We start from the raw sequence: 16,025 nt of genomic DNA, 5'->3' as shown, positions 1-16,025 counted from the left end.
TATTTGAACCATTGAACACTGTTCACATTGTCCATCAATACGAGAGTTAACGTAATTACGTGGTTGTTGATCCTAACTAATGAAGCAATTGGTGTGGTTGGTGGAACGAGTGCCTACCCCTGTGGTCAGTCCGTGTGTTAACTGCAGTGCAGAATTTTAGGCAGTAATAGGGTAGAATGTAAACTTATTGAAGCGAGTAACAAGTGCAGTCATCCTGCACAACAATTATGGTTAAAATATTTTCATATTATTTAGGGGTACTGCCCATCAGAACCCCTGGGATTTATGTTACTCTCCCTACATTACGTTAGAGCGGGACAGTCGACATTTCCTAATAAATTAGTTTGCGTTCTAACGTATTACTGCCTCATAAATTTGGGCAGTACTATGTCCCGAATTGATCTTGGATATTCAGCCCTGAGTACATCAGAGATTATTGAATTGTGCTCACCAGCAAACTCTGCATTTCTTGTCTGATATGCAAACCAAACCAAACCACATGGCACTACAGCCCGTGAAGGGCCTCGGCCTACCAAGCGACCGCTGCTCATGCCGAAGGCCTGCAGATTACGAGGTGTCGTGTGGTCAGCACGACGAATCCTCTCGGCCGTTATTTTTGGTTTTGTAGACCGGGCCCGCTATCTCACCGTCAGATAGTTCCTCAATTCGAATCACGTAGGCTGAGTGGACCTTGAACCAGCCCTCAGGTCCAGGTAAAAATCCCTGACCTGGCCGGGAATCGAACCCGGGGCCTCCGGGTAAGAGGCAGGCACGCTACCCCTACAACATGGGGCTGGCTGTCTGATATACGAGGTGAATAAAAGAGGTAAACTAACCTGGGGCTAATATCCTTAGAACTCAACCGTGTCTGTTACTGCCTCCACGTACTTGCGCCAAGTTCCAAGTTTTCATCTTCCCCTTGTTAATTTCTTGTTCCCTTTCGACCGTGACGGTATTAGCTTTGCAAGGCCTAGGGAGTCTCATATATTCATGCCCTTCTTGGCATTTGCCATTCTCATATCCAAATTTTCATTCTTCTAAGCCTCGAATCCCTTTCATTCTCATATAACAATTCAGAATACAATAAATACAGTAGTATAGCTCAGAAGAATTCTCCAGCCGGATAACACTTCTGCTATGAGGTTTGCATAAAAATTAGGTGCCCTGCCCATTAGAACCCCTAGAAGTCATGTTAAACTCACTACGTTACGAAAGAGCGGGCTAGAAAACAATCTAATCTACAGTATCATTGCCGATGATGATGGGTAGCTGACCTAATGCGCATGACTCAATAAAATCACCATCTAGTGAATTTTCATTTCTTGTTTTTACTTTCAGAGTGAATCGGAACGGCAGCATTTTCGTAAGTAATAAAATATTAAATTCCGCGATGGGAATGGTGTCCTTAGTACCCGCTGTGGTGGGAAGCCTGTCGTAAGAGGCGACTAAAAGGAGCCCGCCGGTTGAGACGCTGACCTTCTGACCCCAACTAGGCAGGTTCGATCCTGGCTCAGTCCGGTAGTACTTGAAGGTATTTAGATACGTCAGTCTCGTATTCGGTAGATTTTCTGGCACACAAAAGAACTCCTGCAGGGCTAAATTCCGGCACCTAGGCGTCTCCGAAAACCGTAAAAGTAGTGGGACGTAAGGCGAATAACATCATCATTGTTGTTAACAGCAGATTTCCTCACTTTCATGTACTTTACTTTTTTTAACTAATACCTGCATTTTCCGTGGTGGGCGCAGTATCAGCGCTCTCTTATCTTATTTGTTCAGCTCATTCAAGGTGTTTGCGGGGACGTTGAAATCACCGTGAATCAATTTGGATTTCGGAGGAAGGCGCTCCAAATGGATTCGAACCTCCTCTGTCTGAGTGGTGGGGTCGCCCCTGAGGCACTTTGGTTACGCACGCCCACACTGCCGCAGAATGTCTGTTCACTAAAACTGTCATGGTTCGTATCTTTGCCATTGTATGAGATTTCTGGAATGAAAAGGTATATCGTTTGGATTTCCCACTTTAAACCGGAGATCCTGTGGCTATGATCTCTATATAATTAAAACCCTGAGCCTGCTTCCAGTCATTCGACCGTATCTAAATGTCGTGAATTAAGCTGCCATCTAGTGGCAAGGATAGGAATTGTGCCGAAGCCTGTCGCAATTATTGACTGACAGATGAAATGAAATGGCATTACAGAGTGTTGCTGGAATGAAAGCTGACAGGGAAAACCAGAGTACCCGAAGAAAAACCTGTCCCGCCTCCGCTTTGTCTGCCACAATGCTCACATGAATTGATCGTGATTTGAACCATGGAACCGAGTGGTGAGAGGCCGGTGTGCTCCCACCTGAGCCACGGAGGTTCTACCGTATGATCACGATATAGTCACGTTAAAATACAACCTCGCTTTTGCCGATAAGCTGAAGTTCAAGAGAGTTAGGTTTGAAGGTCAATTGCATCGTGATGTGAACTTATATCTGTAAACTTATCAGCGAAATATCTCGCTTATTTCCGTCCATAAAGATCACAACTACTCTGAGGATTCCTAAGATCTGCTGGTGACCTAATAAACAGCTTCGTTTAACCCAAATATTTATAGTCCTTTTCCTTTTCTGTTCCTGCTGGAATAATAACTTTAAGCGCTGTCTGGGGGGAGTAGGCTCTATCACAAGTGGGAAGGAGAAGGCTGATAAAACACACATGGCGGTGAATGCGCGCGCGTTCTATTTTTAAATTGTGTTGAGAATCTGGCGCCGCTCTCGGCTGAGAAACATTCCTTGGCATCGCGCGCTAATATATAAGTGTAACAAGAAGACTGCCAAACTCTCGAATATTGTCCCAAGATAAATTGTGGTGATTGCTGACGCTGAACCAGCCAGCCAGCCAGGCATGCGAGTTTCAATGGAGTCGCGAACCGCTTCAGACGTGGCGTGGCAAGTAGCAGCATGGTGAGCCCGCTCTGGGAGTGCCGTGTACCATCAGCGGTCGCCGCGGTAGACATGTGTGAATCATCGTCCGTGCAGCAGTACAGCGAGGAATACCAGGACGCCGAGGAGCAACTCCTCATCCACGAGTGTACCTTGTTATCCTTAGGAATAATCTGCATGGCGATCATAACAGGTGCGCTCGTGTTCCAAATTGCAACTCGTATGGTCTGAACCAGATGGCAGGTGCGCCTCTCGCAAGGTCAATGTAGTCACTTACAAAACTGTTCCAAGATTTCTCAGGGAATATTTCATTCAAGTCTACTACAATTCCATCTAAAATATCTTAACTAAACCTTAAGTACAAAATACAGAAATTCCATCAAAAATTCGCGCACTGTCCTTATTCTTTCAAGCGATATTTGTGTTTTTATAAATGGTACAAATAATAAACAAAGAGTGCAGTATTTACTATTCCGTGGTGGAGTGTGTAAGTGAAAACATGAAGCACGTTTAATGCTTGTAGGAAAGTGGTACGATTTCACAAAGCTGGAAACAGGGGATAACCTGCTCTGTTCTACTGTGTAACAAGTGTGAAAGAGTGCAACAGATACAAAGTAATTATTTGCAAAGTGGAGCGCAGTGCAAAATAGAACAAATACAAATTTAAACAAAATATATTTGCGTGAACGAGTGAATTAATTTATGTAACGTGTTGCATGACCGAGTGCAAAGTGTTTTACGAAGCTAGGGAAAGACAATAGTGCGCGAAGAAAGCAAAACAAAATTGCTATACACAAAGTATACGAGAGAGTGAACGTGTTCCACATTAGAGTGCAGACTGGAAGCGGGTGTATTGTGTTGTGTACCTGCTCGCTCGCTATGTGACAGCTCGTCCCATGGCTCTCCTACAGCACGTCCGGTTCCTGGTCGTGACGTGCCTGGCACTCTCCATCTCCTTGGCGGAGGAGGTCTATCGCGAGGACCCACTAGGTAAAGTACTTAAAGCCCAAATTAGTTTTATTGTGTACTTAAATTGTCGACCGTGTTTCGTAATGATAGTGTGCTTGGTTTTTACCCGGAGCTTCGGGCTCGATTCCCGGTCAGTCCAAAGATTTTAATTCTTAACAGAGTCTACAAATATGGTTAACTCAGTTTCGTGAGTCCAGTAGAGGAGAGATGTCTTGTAAGAGATGTAGCGGTTCTGATCACACAATATTGATGAGGTTGTCGCCAGGCTACCTGGCAGAGCTAGGTCCTTTTCGTTGTTGTTGTTGTCGTTTGCAGCTTCTGGTGTACTTGGTGTGGGCGTTGCGGCTACTTTGATGTTGACACCTTGAACTTTCCTGTTGTTTGCCCAGTAATCCTTCATCTTCGGACCATTTCCTGGTTTCATTATGGTTAGTTTCTGTTAGCGATGTTTGAAAGTGTCTAGTTGGACTGGTCATCTTACTTAATACGGAGTAAAAGTAACTTAGGTTTTTCGGTCTGCCGAAACTAATTTTAGTAAATACATCTATAAACTAACCGAAAAACAAGTTAATTAAAACAGAGTGACATGTTCCGTTCTTGCAAGAACACCGTCAGATTCTAACAAATCACACTCAAGAATGTTTAGAAATCTATAAACCTTTATCTTTATTTCTGTTGAAATCTGCTCATCTTGTCATTCTATTTTACTCAAGTTTTTCTCTTTCGTGTATGGAAACATTATTTTTTTAAAATAATTTGCCTTCCGTCACAACGACACATACAGGTCTTATGGCGACGATGCGCTAGGAAAGGGCTGTGAGTGGGAAGGAAGTAACCGTGGCCTTAATTTAAGTGCAGCCCCAGCATTTGCTTGGTGTACAAATGGGAAACTATCTTCAGTGCTGCCAACAATGGGGTTCGAACCCAGTCTCCCGAATACAAGCTGATAGCTTCGTGACCCGAACCCCGAAGCAGCCTGCTCGCTCTTTCTGTTTATAAGTGCGTCTCTATTTCTGGAACACAGTCCGTTGTGTTATGAGGTAGAAATCATTTCGTTTCTAGAATTGTTCTAGAATCGTAACACGGTGAGTACCTGTCTGTGTTTCGTTGTGTGTTCTAATGTCAGCAACACCCACGACGTTTAATATCACCCGAATCCTCTCCACGTGTTGTTAAAAATGAACGGTGCGAGAACTTCACTGTGCCAACAAACCACCTCACCCGTACGTGACGACGCGCAGACAGTGAGTATTGAACGTACATGCGAGCACAGAAATGGTTTCCCGGTATAAACAAAACATGGTATACCCCCACCTCCACGCTTAAAGCATTGCTGCAGGTAGACAGCCCGCTACAAGACTGTTGTTATTGAAATGGGCACAGTGGTGGATGTATAGCAATACACACACCCTGCATTCAGCACTACCCGTTCTCTCCCTCCCCTCTTTCTCGGTACTGGAGTGGCCTTCGACACTACCCCTTCACTCCCTCGCCACCTTTCAGTACTGGAGTGGGGCAGTGTTGATTGTTTACGTCGGGACACCATTTCTGTGCTTGCATGTACAGTCAGACACTTTGTGGGCTACGTGAGGTTCACCTCAGTCTCCGTGGCTCAGTAAGCACCGCGCCGAGGTCCGTAGTTCAGATCCCGCTCACTGCATGTGAGATTTGTGCTGGACAAAGCGAAGGCGGGACAGGGTTTTTCTCTAGGTACTCTTGTTTTTCCCGGCCATCGTTCATTCCAGCAACACTCTCCAATTTCATTTCATTTCAGTCATTATTAATTATCCTAGAGGAGTGCGACTGGCTTGGGCAGCCGGCACAATTCCTATCCTCGCCGCTAGATGGGAGCTTCATTCCATTCCTGACCGAGCCGAATGTCAGGAAACAGGCTGCGGATTTTCATTGTGAGGATCACCTCGTGTCAGGTTGCAAGCCCGAATCATTTCTGCCTTATCTGTCCACAACTACTAAATTTGTACTATTGAAGGTATGAGAAAAATAGTAGGATATTACAGAATCACAGTCTTCTTGAATTCCGTCCTAATTTTTGACAAACAAACACAGTTACCATCGCAAATAGCATCTAAACATTATTATTATATATATATATATATATATATATATAGAATTTAGCAAAATATTCAGTACCTAAGACCTCGAAACATTTGCAAAATTGCGTTAAACTACGAAAAAAAAAACAGAAATGGAAATTTTTGGCGTACTTAGATATTATTTACAATCTACAGAACACACAAAGTTTGAAAAGTTAGTTTTTTTTTTTTAGTTTATTTTTTTATTTTTTTATTAGGGTTGTTTATAGTCGCTTTAACTCCAAGGTCTTATCGCGACTCTTACATATGATTACAGAATAATGGTAATAATAATAATAATAATAATACTGTAATTATAAAAATGTAAAGAAAAAATAAGTATAATGTAATTACATTTTGGAGTGCAAGCCAGTGTCTTTGAGGAAGTTGATGACTTGATGACTCAGTGCTGGAGAAGACAGTGTCAGTTCCATTCCTTTAGGTATGTTGTGGTGTTGGCGCCAATGGTCATACAGTTGACATTCTGAGATGATATGCTTGACAGTGAGAGAGCAGTTACATTTGCTGCAGGTGGGAGGTTGTTTCTTTTCTAGGAGATAGTTGTGGGTGATCTTCGTATGTCCTATCCTTAGTCGGGAGATTAAGACTTGTTCATGTCTGGTGAGGTTTTGGAGAGGATATGTTCTTGTAAATATCATTTTAATTTTTTGGAGGTTGCTAGTGGAAGTTTTAAGCCAGTTCATTTTCCATTGTTCGTGTAGTTTGATTTTGATATAAGCGATGATATCAGAATGTGGCGTGGCAATTTGACGGTCGTTGATTGGGAGACTAGTAGCTTCTTTTGCTGCTTGATCAACTGATTCATTGCCTGGTATTCCTCTGTGAGATGGGATCCACATAAAAATAACATTTTTTCCTGCGATCTTGATCTTGTGGTACAGCATTTGAATTTCTTTAACAAGTAGGTGTGTTGTTGATGGATTTTGTATTGAAGTTAATGCACTTTTGGAATCAGAGAATATTATGAATGAGTTGTTGTAGCTTGCTTTTGAAATATGAATCATGGCCTGTTTAAGAGCATACAGTTCACTTGTAAACACTGTGAAAAGATCTGGTAATCTGTATAGCTTACTATAGTCTTTATATTTCACTGCACAACCATTTCTTTCATTGAATTTTGATCCATCAGTATAAATTGCACTATATGATGAGTATCTATTACAAATTTCATTAAATAACTGTTGGAATTTTGCTGTGTCAGTTTGAGCTTTAAGATTGTTGTTCAATTCCCAGTTGACTGGAGGCAAATGAGTTTTCCATGGAGGGGTATCTAGTGAGTTGTGTGGAAATAAAATGGGTGGAAGGCTGAGGTTTATTTCTTTGAGAAGATTGGATATTCTGATGTTAAAGGGTTGGGGTTGAGATCCAGTTAGTTTTCCTTTATGTCTCTTTGAAATTAGGTGTTTTTCAAGTGTTGGTTACTTGTACCAGCTATCTTGAGTGCGTATGTCAAACTCAGCTGTTTACGTCTGATTTCAAGTGGTGGTTCGTTGGCTTCAATCTCTATACTAGCTATGGGGCTGGTGCGGTGGGCTCCTAGGGCAATTCGAAGAGCTGAATATTGGATGGTATCAAGGATCTTAAGAGTAGATGGTCTGGCAGAACAATATACTATACTGCCATAATCCAGTTTGGCTCTGATTGTGGCTCTGTATGTGTTCATTAGGACATGGTAGTCTGCTCCCCAGTTTTTTGCTGAGAGAATTTTCATGATATTCATTCTTCTTTGACACTCGTCTTTAAGATTTTTAAGGTATGGGGTCCAGGTGAGCTTGTTATCAAATAGAAGTCCTAGAATTTTAATAGTTTTAACTGATTCAATTTTATGGTCTTCCATATATAATTCAGGGTTAGCGATAGTATGTTTATTTTTGGAGAAGAGAATACATTTGGTTTTAGTTTTAGAAAATTTGAATCCTGTGGTTTTAGTCCAGTTTTGAATATTTACAATTGATTCTTGTAATAGGAGTTGAGTCGTTGTAATGTTTTTCCCTGGGCAGAAGATTATCAAATCGTCAGCAAAAAGGCAACACTTAACTGGTGAGTGGATGTTAGAGACTATGCCATTAATTGCCACAAGAAACAGTGTTACACTGATAACTGATCCTTGTGGGACTCCATTGTTGATTACTACTTCCTTTGACAGCATTCCATTTACTCTAACTTGAATTCGGCGCATTTGGAGAAAATTATAAATGAAATATAGGATATTTCCAGATATATTATGTGTCATTAGAACTTTGATTACATAGTCTTTCCATACCATGTCATATGCCTTATTAATATCTAAACTGACTGCTATTAGGTGTTGGTTATTGAGAAACGCTTCCTGTATTTCAGATTCCAGACTTATCAAAGTGTCTGTTGTGGAGTGTGCTTTAGGGAACCCGTTTTGCACATTACTAAAGAAAGTTATGTGCTCGAGATACCAGCGTAATCTTTTGTTGACTATTTTCTCCATGAGTTTACACATCGCATTAGTTAAAGCAATAGGGCGATAATTTTCTGCAATTGAGTTGTCTTTCCCTGGTTTGGGTATTGGAACTACAATGGCATTTCGCCATTGGTCAGGAAATGTCATAGAGCTCCATATGTGGTTGAAAATGGCCAGAAGATAATTTATTGCACTTAGTGGAAGCTGTTTTAGAAATTCATAAGGGACCGTATCTGGGCCAGGACTAGATTTGCCACATTTGTCAAGTTCAGTAATTATTTCATGCAGTTGAAAAGTATCGTTTAGATTATAGTTAGGGTCAGAGATAGCTTTCCTTAGATCAACGGATTCACTGGATTTCTTTGTATGGAGAAATTCAGGATCATAATTTTTGTCACTAGAGATCTCGGCAAATGTGTCAGCTAATCTATCAGCGATGTTTTGAGGTTTGTTTATGAAGGTTCCATCAACAGAGTTTCTGAGGGAAGTAATGTAGAAGTGATTATATTTGCCATTTATTCTTTGAAGTTTATTCCACATTTCCTTTTGTGGGGTTTGGGAACTTAGCGAGGAGACAAATGATAGCCATGAATTCTTTTTGCTGAGTTTAATTTCTTTTCGAGCGATTGCTCTATATTTCTGAAATTGGGCTTTATTTTCAGGTGTGAGTTTTCTTTTGTAGAGGTAGAAAGCACGATTCTTATTCTTAATAGCCTCCTTACAAGTGTCATTCCACCAAGGTACTGTTTTCTTAAAGGAGTTTGAGGTTACTTTTGGAACACTAATGTCTGCAGATTTAACAAGAACTTCTGTGAAATCTTGAACAATGATATTTATGTGCTTAGAAGGGAAATCATTTGGAGGGGTTAAGTCTTTTAAGTGATTATTGACTGTCTGCCTAAATTTCGTCCAATCTGCCTTATTTAAGTTCCATTTGGAGTTGTTAATAAATGAGGAGTTGACAGAAGAATTTTCATTATTGATTAGTATCGGGAAGTGGTCACTATTTCCTTGGAGTGTTGAATAAACAGACCAGTTGAAAAGGGTTGCTACGTCCGGTGTGCAGATGGTTAGGTCTATACTACTACAGGTGCCGTGGGCTATGTCAAAGCGAGTTGGAGCAGTAGAGTTCATTAGAATTAAATCAAATTCATCAAGTATCTTTTCTATCTCTTTTCCTCTTGCATCAGAACTATGGCTACCCCATAACGTGTTGTGGCTGTTGAAGTCGCCTACTAGGATGAATGGTTTAGGTAGTTGGTGGATAAGGTTTCGTAGATCGTCACCTTGAAACAAATAACTGTTTGGCATATAAACATTGCAGATACATAGAGAAGGTGGTAGATGGACTGAAATTGCTACAGCTTCCAAATTAGTGTTAACAGTAATGTCCTTTGCATAGATATTGTTTTTGATATAAGTAGCTACTCCTCCACTCGCATGATTCACATTAGTTCTATTTTTGTGGTAGACACTGTAGAGTCTTAGATTGGCAGCAAAGTCGTTCTGAAAGTTTGTTTCTTGGAGACAGATAACAGATGGTTGGTGTTTGTTTATTAGGAGTTGTAGATATTCTAACTGTGATCGATAACTGTTAAGATTCCATTGGAGTAATGTTGCCATAATAATGATCTAAAGCAGAACGAGGTTTATCTCCATTGTTATACTGGGAAGGAATTGTCGTCGCTGGAATAGTCTGGCGTTACATTGATATGCGTTGGGTCTTCACTTTGACTGGCGGATTTCAGTAGTTTTTTTACTATTCGAGTGCTTTTGTTTTTTATGCTTTTATCGGTATAGTAAGGATAGAGTTTTTGAAGGGCTTTAGCAAGACCTTCTAAGTCTTGTGTGTAGTTTGAAGCAATTTCTGATATGTCCTTGGCACCAACTGTATTTTCAAAGAAGGACTGGAGCTGTAGGTAGCTGAGGGGGAATATTGATGGGTCGGCTTCCAAAACTTGTTTTACTGGCAGGAGCATATCACTTATTGATTTTTGCGTGTCTGTCTTGGGTTTCTTGGAAGTGTGATTTGTCTTACGGTTTTCTATTTGTTCAGGAGAGGCCAGTATGTATTTGTTTCCATCAGGAGGATTTGGATTAGTTGTTTCACTGCTAGCTAGTGAAATTGGCCTTTTACATCCAGGAAAATTCACTGTTGTAGGGGTGGCGTGTGTTTCCATAGGTGCTGCAATTTCTCTCTCAGTTTGAATTCTGGAGGAGGGAGGATCATTACAGACTTGGCTAAGTGCTAAGTCAGGGTTTGTCATTGAAGTGGCTTCTTGAATAAGCCTATCTTTTGGGAGTGAGCTAGAAGTACCGATGTCTGTTTTGGGGTTTTCGACCTGTGACTTCTGTGAAATCTCTTGGAGCTGAGGAAAATTATTGGAAGAGGATTCATCTTTTGGAAGTGATACGTTGTTAGGACAATCTTTGGCCAGATGTCCTTCGGTAAGGCAAAGAAAACAAGTGGGTGAGTCAGATGATAGGTAGATCCAGTAGTTTGTACCATCGTATTCGAGATGAAGGGATTCGGGGAGTTTATCAAAGTCTTCATTCTGAATGTACATTTGTCTTCGAAAGCTTAAAATGTGGGAGAATCCAGGAATTGACAAACTTGCTCTGATTGGGGTAATCCTAGACATGATTTTCACACCGAGTTTTAACAATTCCTCTTCAATAACATAGTTTGGGATCACAGGACAGACGTTGGATAATATAATACGCTTGTTTTTTGTTAGAAGGGGTCGTATTTCCAGTGATACATTGTTTATTAAGATCTTAGGGTTTGTCAATATCAGATCTTCGACATTTTTCTTACTAGAGAGAAAGATGCATATCCTTCCGTTCGATATACGTGAAACAAACCGAATGTTGCTAGGGGTTGTAAGTTTACCTATAGCTAGCACATAATCCTTGATACTGATCCCGTCATGAGATTCGATTACAATAGCTTGATCTTTGGAGGGGTACGACTGTATTGCAGCAGAATAGCTTAACCTTGAATTACGTTCGTTACTAGGCCTACTTGTGACGGTTGTCATTTGGTTACCTGATGCACTGTTAGGATGTGGAGGGTTATTTACGGTGTTGTTATTATTATTTGTTGGCTTGCATGGTGTCTGTTGAGGAAAAATATCATTGATTTTTTCATTCATTGAATTCGATAAATGCCGACCTCTATCAAAAGAGGTGGCCATTTTGAGTGGGTCAACAAAGGGTTTTAGGTTATCTCTATAGTTCGTCACTTCACACAAGGACCACGGAAATAATGTCAGGTATCTTACTTACAAGAATGTAGTAGGTGATCTAAATATTTACTTCTGATCACTCTTACACTAATGTAACGATTATGAACATCTATTAAATACCAAAACTTGAGCAAGGTATTTACTCGCGAACATCATCAGTCACTGCCTTCTCGATCCGCCGTTAGTTTAGTTGCGAAGGTGCACTTAAGAAGGAAACGCCCACTTTTACAGAGTTTTACACTTGAGTCTATAATTTTTGAACTCGCTTCCGTCCTACTCAGTAAAGAGGAATCTGCATGTTGGTAATCATGGAAAGTTCTGATATCGTTTTATTGTATTGCCTTTTCTTGTACCATATCCTCACTTGTCGGCTGTCATCAAGGCGATCTGGTTCGTGTTCTCAGCAACTCGGAAAGGAGTACTGAGCCCATGCTATTTACGTAGATTCCGTACCCAAGATATTGTCCGTCTTCCCCTACTTCTCCTTTCTTCAATTTTACGTTATAAGATAAGATGAATAAGTCTATATTTATAATTTGTATGATATGGCCAAAGTACTCAGGATTCTTATTTTTTACGTCTATCTCTTTGTTCAGGCGTTGTTACGTATTCTGTCAACCCATGATCTTCCGAGCAGGTGTCGGCAGGACCACATCTCAAAGAACCGAACTTTTTTGGTCGTGTTCTCTCTTAGTGTCAAAGTCCCGGAACCATAATGCAAGATAGAAAATACTTAACACCGAACCAAACGGAGACTTTTCTATATCACTAATACATAAAAGAAATGAAAGTAGTTTTGGCATATTTTATGTTCAAATGTTGTACTTCTAAAAATGCATACAAAAATTATTTGGTTTCGGCAAATAACCCTAATTATTACAGACTAGCATTTGTACCCGTTCTTCGCCCGGGAATTTGTAATGGAATAAAGATTTTCTTCATGAATTTATGCGAATTGACATGGCAGTATTCAAACCTTTAGGCGACATGTTAAACGTGAATTATGATAAAGATGAACGAAGTCGAGAATGAATGAGGATGATTATAGAGTTACAGTGTCTGTTCCGAAGTTGTGCGAAATTCTACTTGATTCTCGGTAAAACATTGCTGGTTCTCTGACCACTGTAGTGGCGCTATAGGTGAAGACTCATGAAACCCATCGTTGATGATAACTTCCTTTGTTATCCATTCAATCGAAGAGAGTAAAATGACTCTTCAGTTATTCCTGTTAACCCAGCTTGAAAGGACACACACTAAGAGTTCCATGGGACTTGGACTAAAAATCCAAAATGTCATAAGCATCTCCATTATTTACATTGTACGATGCATGCACAACATAACGGCAATAACATATCGTTAAACGTTATGCACAGTATTTGGATAGACCAAATTTAACAAATATATAATTTATTGGGAATAATCTTCCTATAAACGCTAACTTTACATGATACCTTGACGTCACATGCACCTGAAAACACAATCCCCTTGTACCCCTTTTTGAGCTAAGTCCGATGAACCGTCAATTAATGATATCCCCCTCATTAATACTCATGCCTAAAATATGCACATGAGAAGAAAGGTTTAGAAATTGATTTCCATTGAGGATGGTAGATGTCGATTATGATGAGTTGTGTATATTTTGTGGAACTTCCAAATCACGGTGACGGTTTTGTGCAAACCCCCAGTCATTTTCGGGAATTTGAAATTTTGTGGACTGTAAAACCTACCTGTGGACAGGTCGATATTAAATATGAAGTATGATTAAAATATCTCCAGTAGTTCTCATGTTATAAGAACTCGGACAAACAGACAGACACCAAAGTTAAAAGATAAGCAGGTGATCATTATTACGCCTGAAACAGATAACTGAAAGAAAACTTCATCAAAATTGTCGTTACGATATTTATACAGATAAAATTTTCAAATCGTTAATCGCACTAGATTTTGATAAAAGTATACAAGAATTTTGAAATAGGCACGTATTTTAGACCTTAGGACGGTTCATAAAACTGAACTTCGGCTTTCATTGGTTAATGCTACGCATTGCCTTTCTAACTAACGAACGAAAGATTCCCCCATAGCATTCATGTATAAAAGATTGCATAATCGGGAGGATTTACGTCCCTTACTGGTCATGTAGGACTTCAGTCTGTTCGGTAAGGGGAGAATACTAATGCCACTAGGGGAATTTAAATCCACTAGCGATAATACTGCAGGGGAATCTGTTTTACAGTAATTACTTGGTACTAACTCGTGTAATTTAATTGGGGGGAATGATCTGTTAAGAAGAAATAAATATTTAGTCAATTCATGCATAATCTGGCTACAACTATTCAGAGAGGGAGATTTCAGTAAAGAAAAATGCTCATTTTCAAGGTCACGTTACAATCTGGACTGCTGAATGGAGAATAGCTTGTTGCGGACAATGAACGACGTCCATAAAGGCAGTAGAAAAACTGAAATTATCTAGATCCCTGTGGGTGTGGGTCACAAACGAAGGATACACCCACGGTTTATTGGTTCCCCTGTATTCCGAACGGGTCTGCATTACCTGTGAACAGTGCCATTATGTGAAAATCACCACGGGATTGTGCGTTGTCGGTGAATAGTACCACTATGCATGGACCACCATGGGTCTGCATTTCCTGTGAGTAGTGCCTTTATGCGAGAAAGATCATGGGTCTGTGTTATCTGTGGGTGGTACCACAATGTGAGATAAACCGTGGGTCTACATTGCCTATTATAATTTCTCAAAATTCGCTCAACTTAAGAGACTTGTCAATGCCCCACAATTCACCGGCAGGTAATTCCGGAGAGAATGAAAAACAAATGAATCATATCGGTCCAGTAGAACGGACGGACTTGCCAAATCTGTTTTAATAAACTCTCTTAATATATAGATAATAATAACAATAATAATATTAATAATAATAATAATAATCCACGGCCTCAGGTACTTAGCGTAGACTTATTTGAACTTCCTACCATTTAGGTGATAGTTGTTCATATTGTTGTTGTTGTTGTTGTTGTTGTTGTTGTTGTTGTTGTTGTTGTTTGAGTCATCTGTCCATAGACTGATTTGATGCAGCTCTCAATGGCACCCTATCCTGTGCTAACCTCTTCATTTCTACGTAACTACTGCATCCTGTTACTGCTCTAATCTGCTTGCCATATTCATACCCCGACCGTTCTCAAATTTAGCCAAATCGATCTAGTCTCACCAATTCGATTCAGTATGTCTTGATTCGTGATTCGATCTATCCATCTTACCTTCAGCATTCTTCTGTAACACCGCATTTCAAAAGCTTCTATTCTCTTTCTCAGCTAGTTATCGTTCGTGTTTCACTTCCATACAATGCCACGCTCCAGACAATGTTTTTAGGATTGCAGATACTGCTACGCTTCAATTAGACTGGCTGGCGCTGCGATTCCGGTGGTCAAATTCCTCAGCTGATTAACTAAGTGAGCTCCGAACAGCAGTCGTTCTGATGGGCCGTACCCCTAATGTTTATGCAAACCTCATAGCGTAACCGTTGTGCAGGTAGAGTAATTAGTTTCAGACCCATCGTTATTTGCTAAAGAAAGTTTGTTTCGGTCACTAATCATCTCCAGACGTTGGAGTATTGATTTTTTAATACATCCTGTATTTGGTACGTCTTAACGGGAATGCTGGAATAGGAAACGGGTAGGATCGCGAGGGAAGCGGCCGTGACATTAAGGTACATTCAGACAGAAAGCCATGTGGTCACACTCATAGAGTTAGTAAATGATACACTAGAGGTAGCACTGGCGCTGCAGTCGCGTTCGAAGTTGAACGAGTGCGCTGTATGGCAAAAGCTGGATTGTTTGGCACCGTCCCTACTGGAGTTTCTCAATAAATTGAAGTATTATACTTCTCTTAAGGAAAATGTCAGACTCCTAGGCAGCGTATGGCTGCACAGGGAGGTTCATAACGGGCAATGGCGTATCACTGCACAAGTATGTATATTTGAAATTAATTTTCGTGCGAATAAAATAATAATTTGTGTGACACTTATCGTCATATGGATTTGCCTACTTCCGCTGATTTCTCGGTTTCCTTCCCTGTTGGCATGAAGAAGATTCTTTGGACTTTACCATGAGGACTGAAATTAATGTTTTAGGAAATATAATGAAAGACATTTTTCTTTCACTGAATGGCAAAGTCTTTGAAAGCGATTATCCAGAAAATACAGTGAATGAGTATACGAATACGAATATAGGTCTATGTATACATCGTGTTGGCATATCATACATGCATGAGCCCAATGTTAGAAGTAGGTTTACCGGGCGAGTTGGCCGTACGGTTTGGGGCGCGCA

General features: G+C 40.4%; 1 protein-coding gene across 1 annotated transcript in view; it reads left to right on the top strand.

The window, feature by feature from the left end:
- The first annotated feature begins 2,940 nt into the window (after nt 1-2,940).
- LOC136884946 (uncharacterized) overlaps nt 2,941-16,025 on the top strand; it is a 535,891-nt gene continuing 522,806 nt past the window's right edge. Inside the window, exons 1-2 of the mRNA XM_068230060.1 lie at nt 2,941-3,147; nt 3,753-3,912. Coding sequence (XP_068086161.1) covers nt 2,941-3,147; nt 3,753-3,912 — 367 coding nt within the window. The remainder of the gene's footprint in view (nt 3,148-3,752; nt 3,913-16,025) is intronic.

Source organism: Anabrus simplex, chromosome 13, assembly GCF_040414725.1.
Source record: "Anabrus simplex isolate iqAnaSimp1 chromosome 13, ASM4041472v1, whole genome shotgun sequence".
Lineage (NCBI taxonomy): Eukaryota > Metazoa > Arthropoda > Insecta > Orthoptera > Tettigoniidae > Anabrus > Anabrus simplex.
This window is presented reverse-complemented; position numbering and strand designations above follow the sequence as displayed.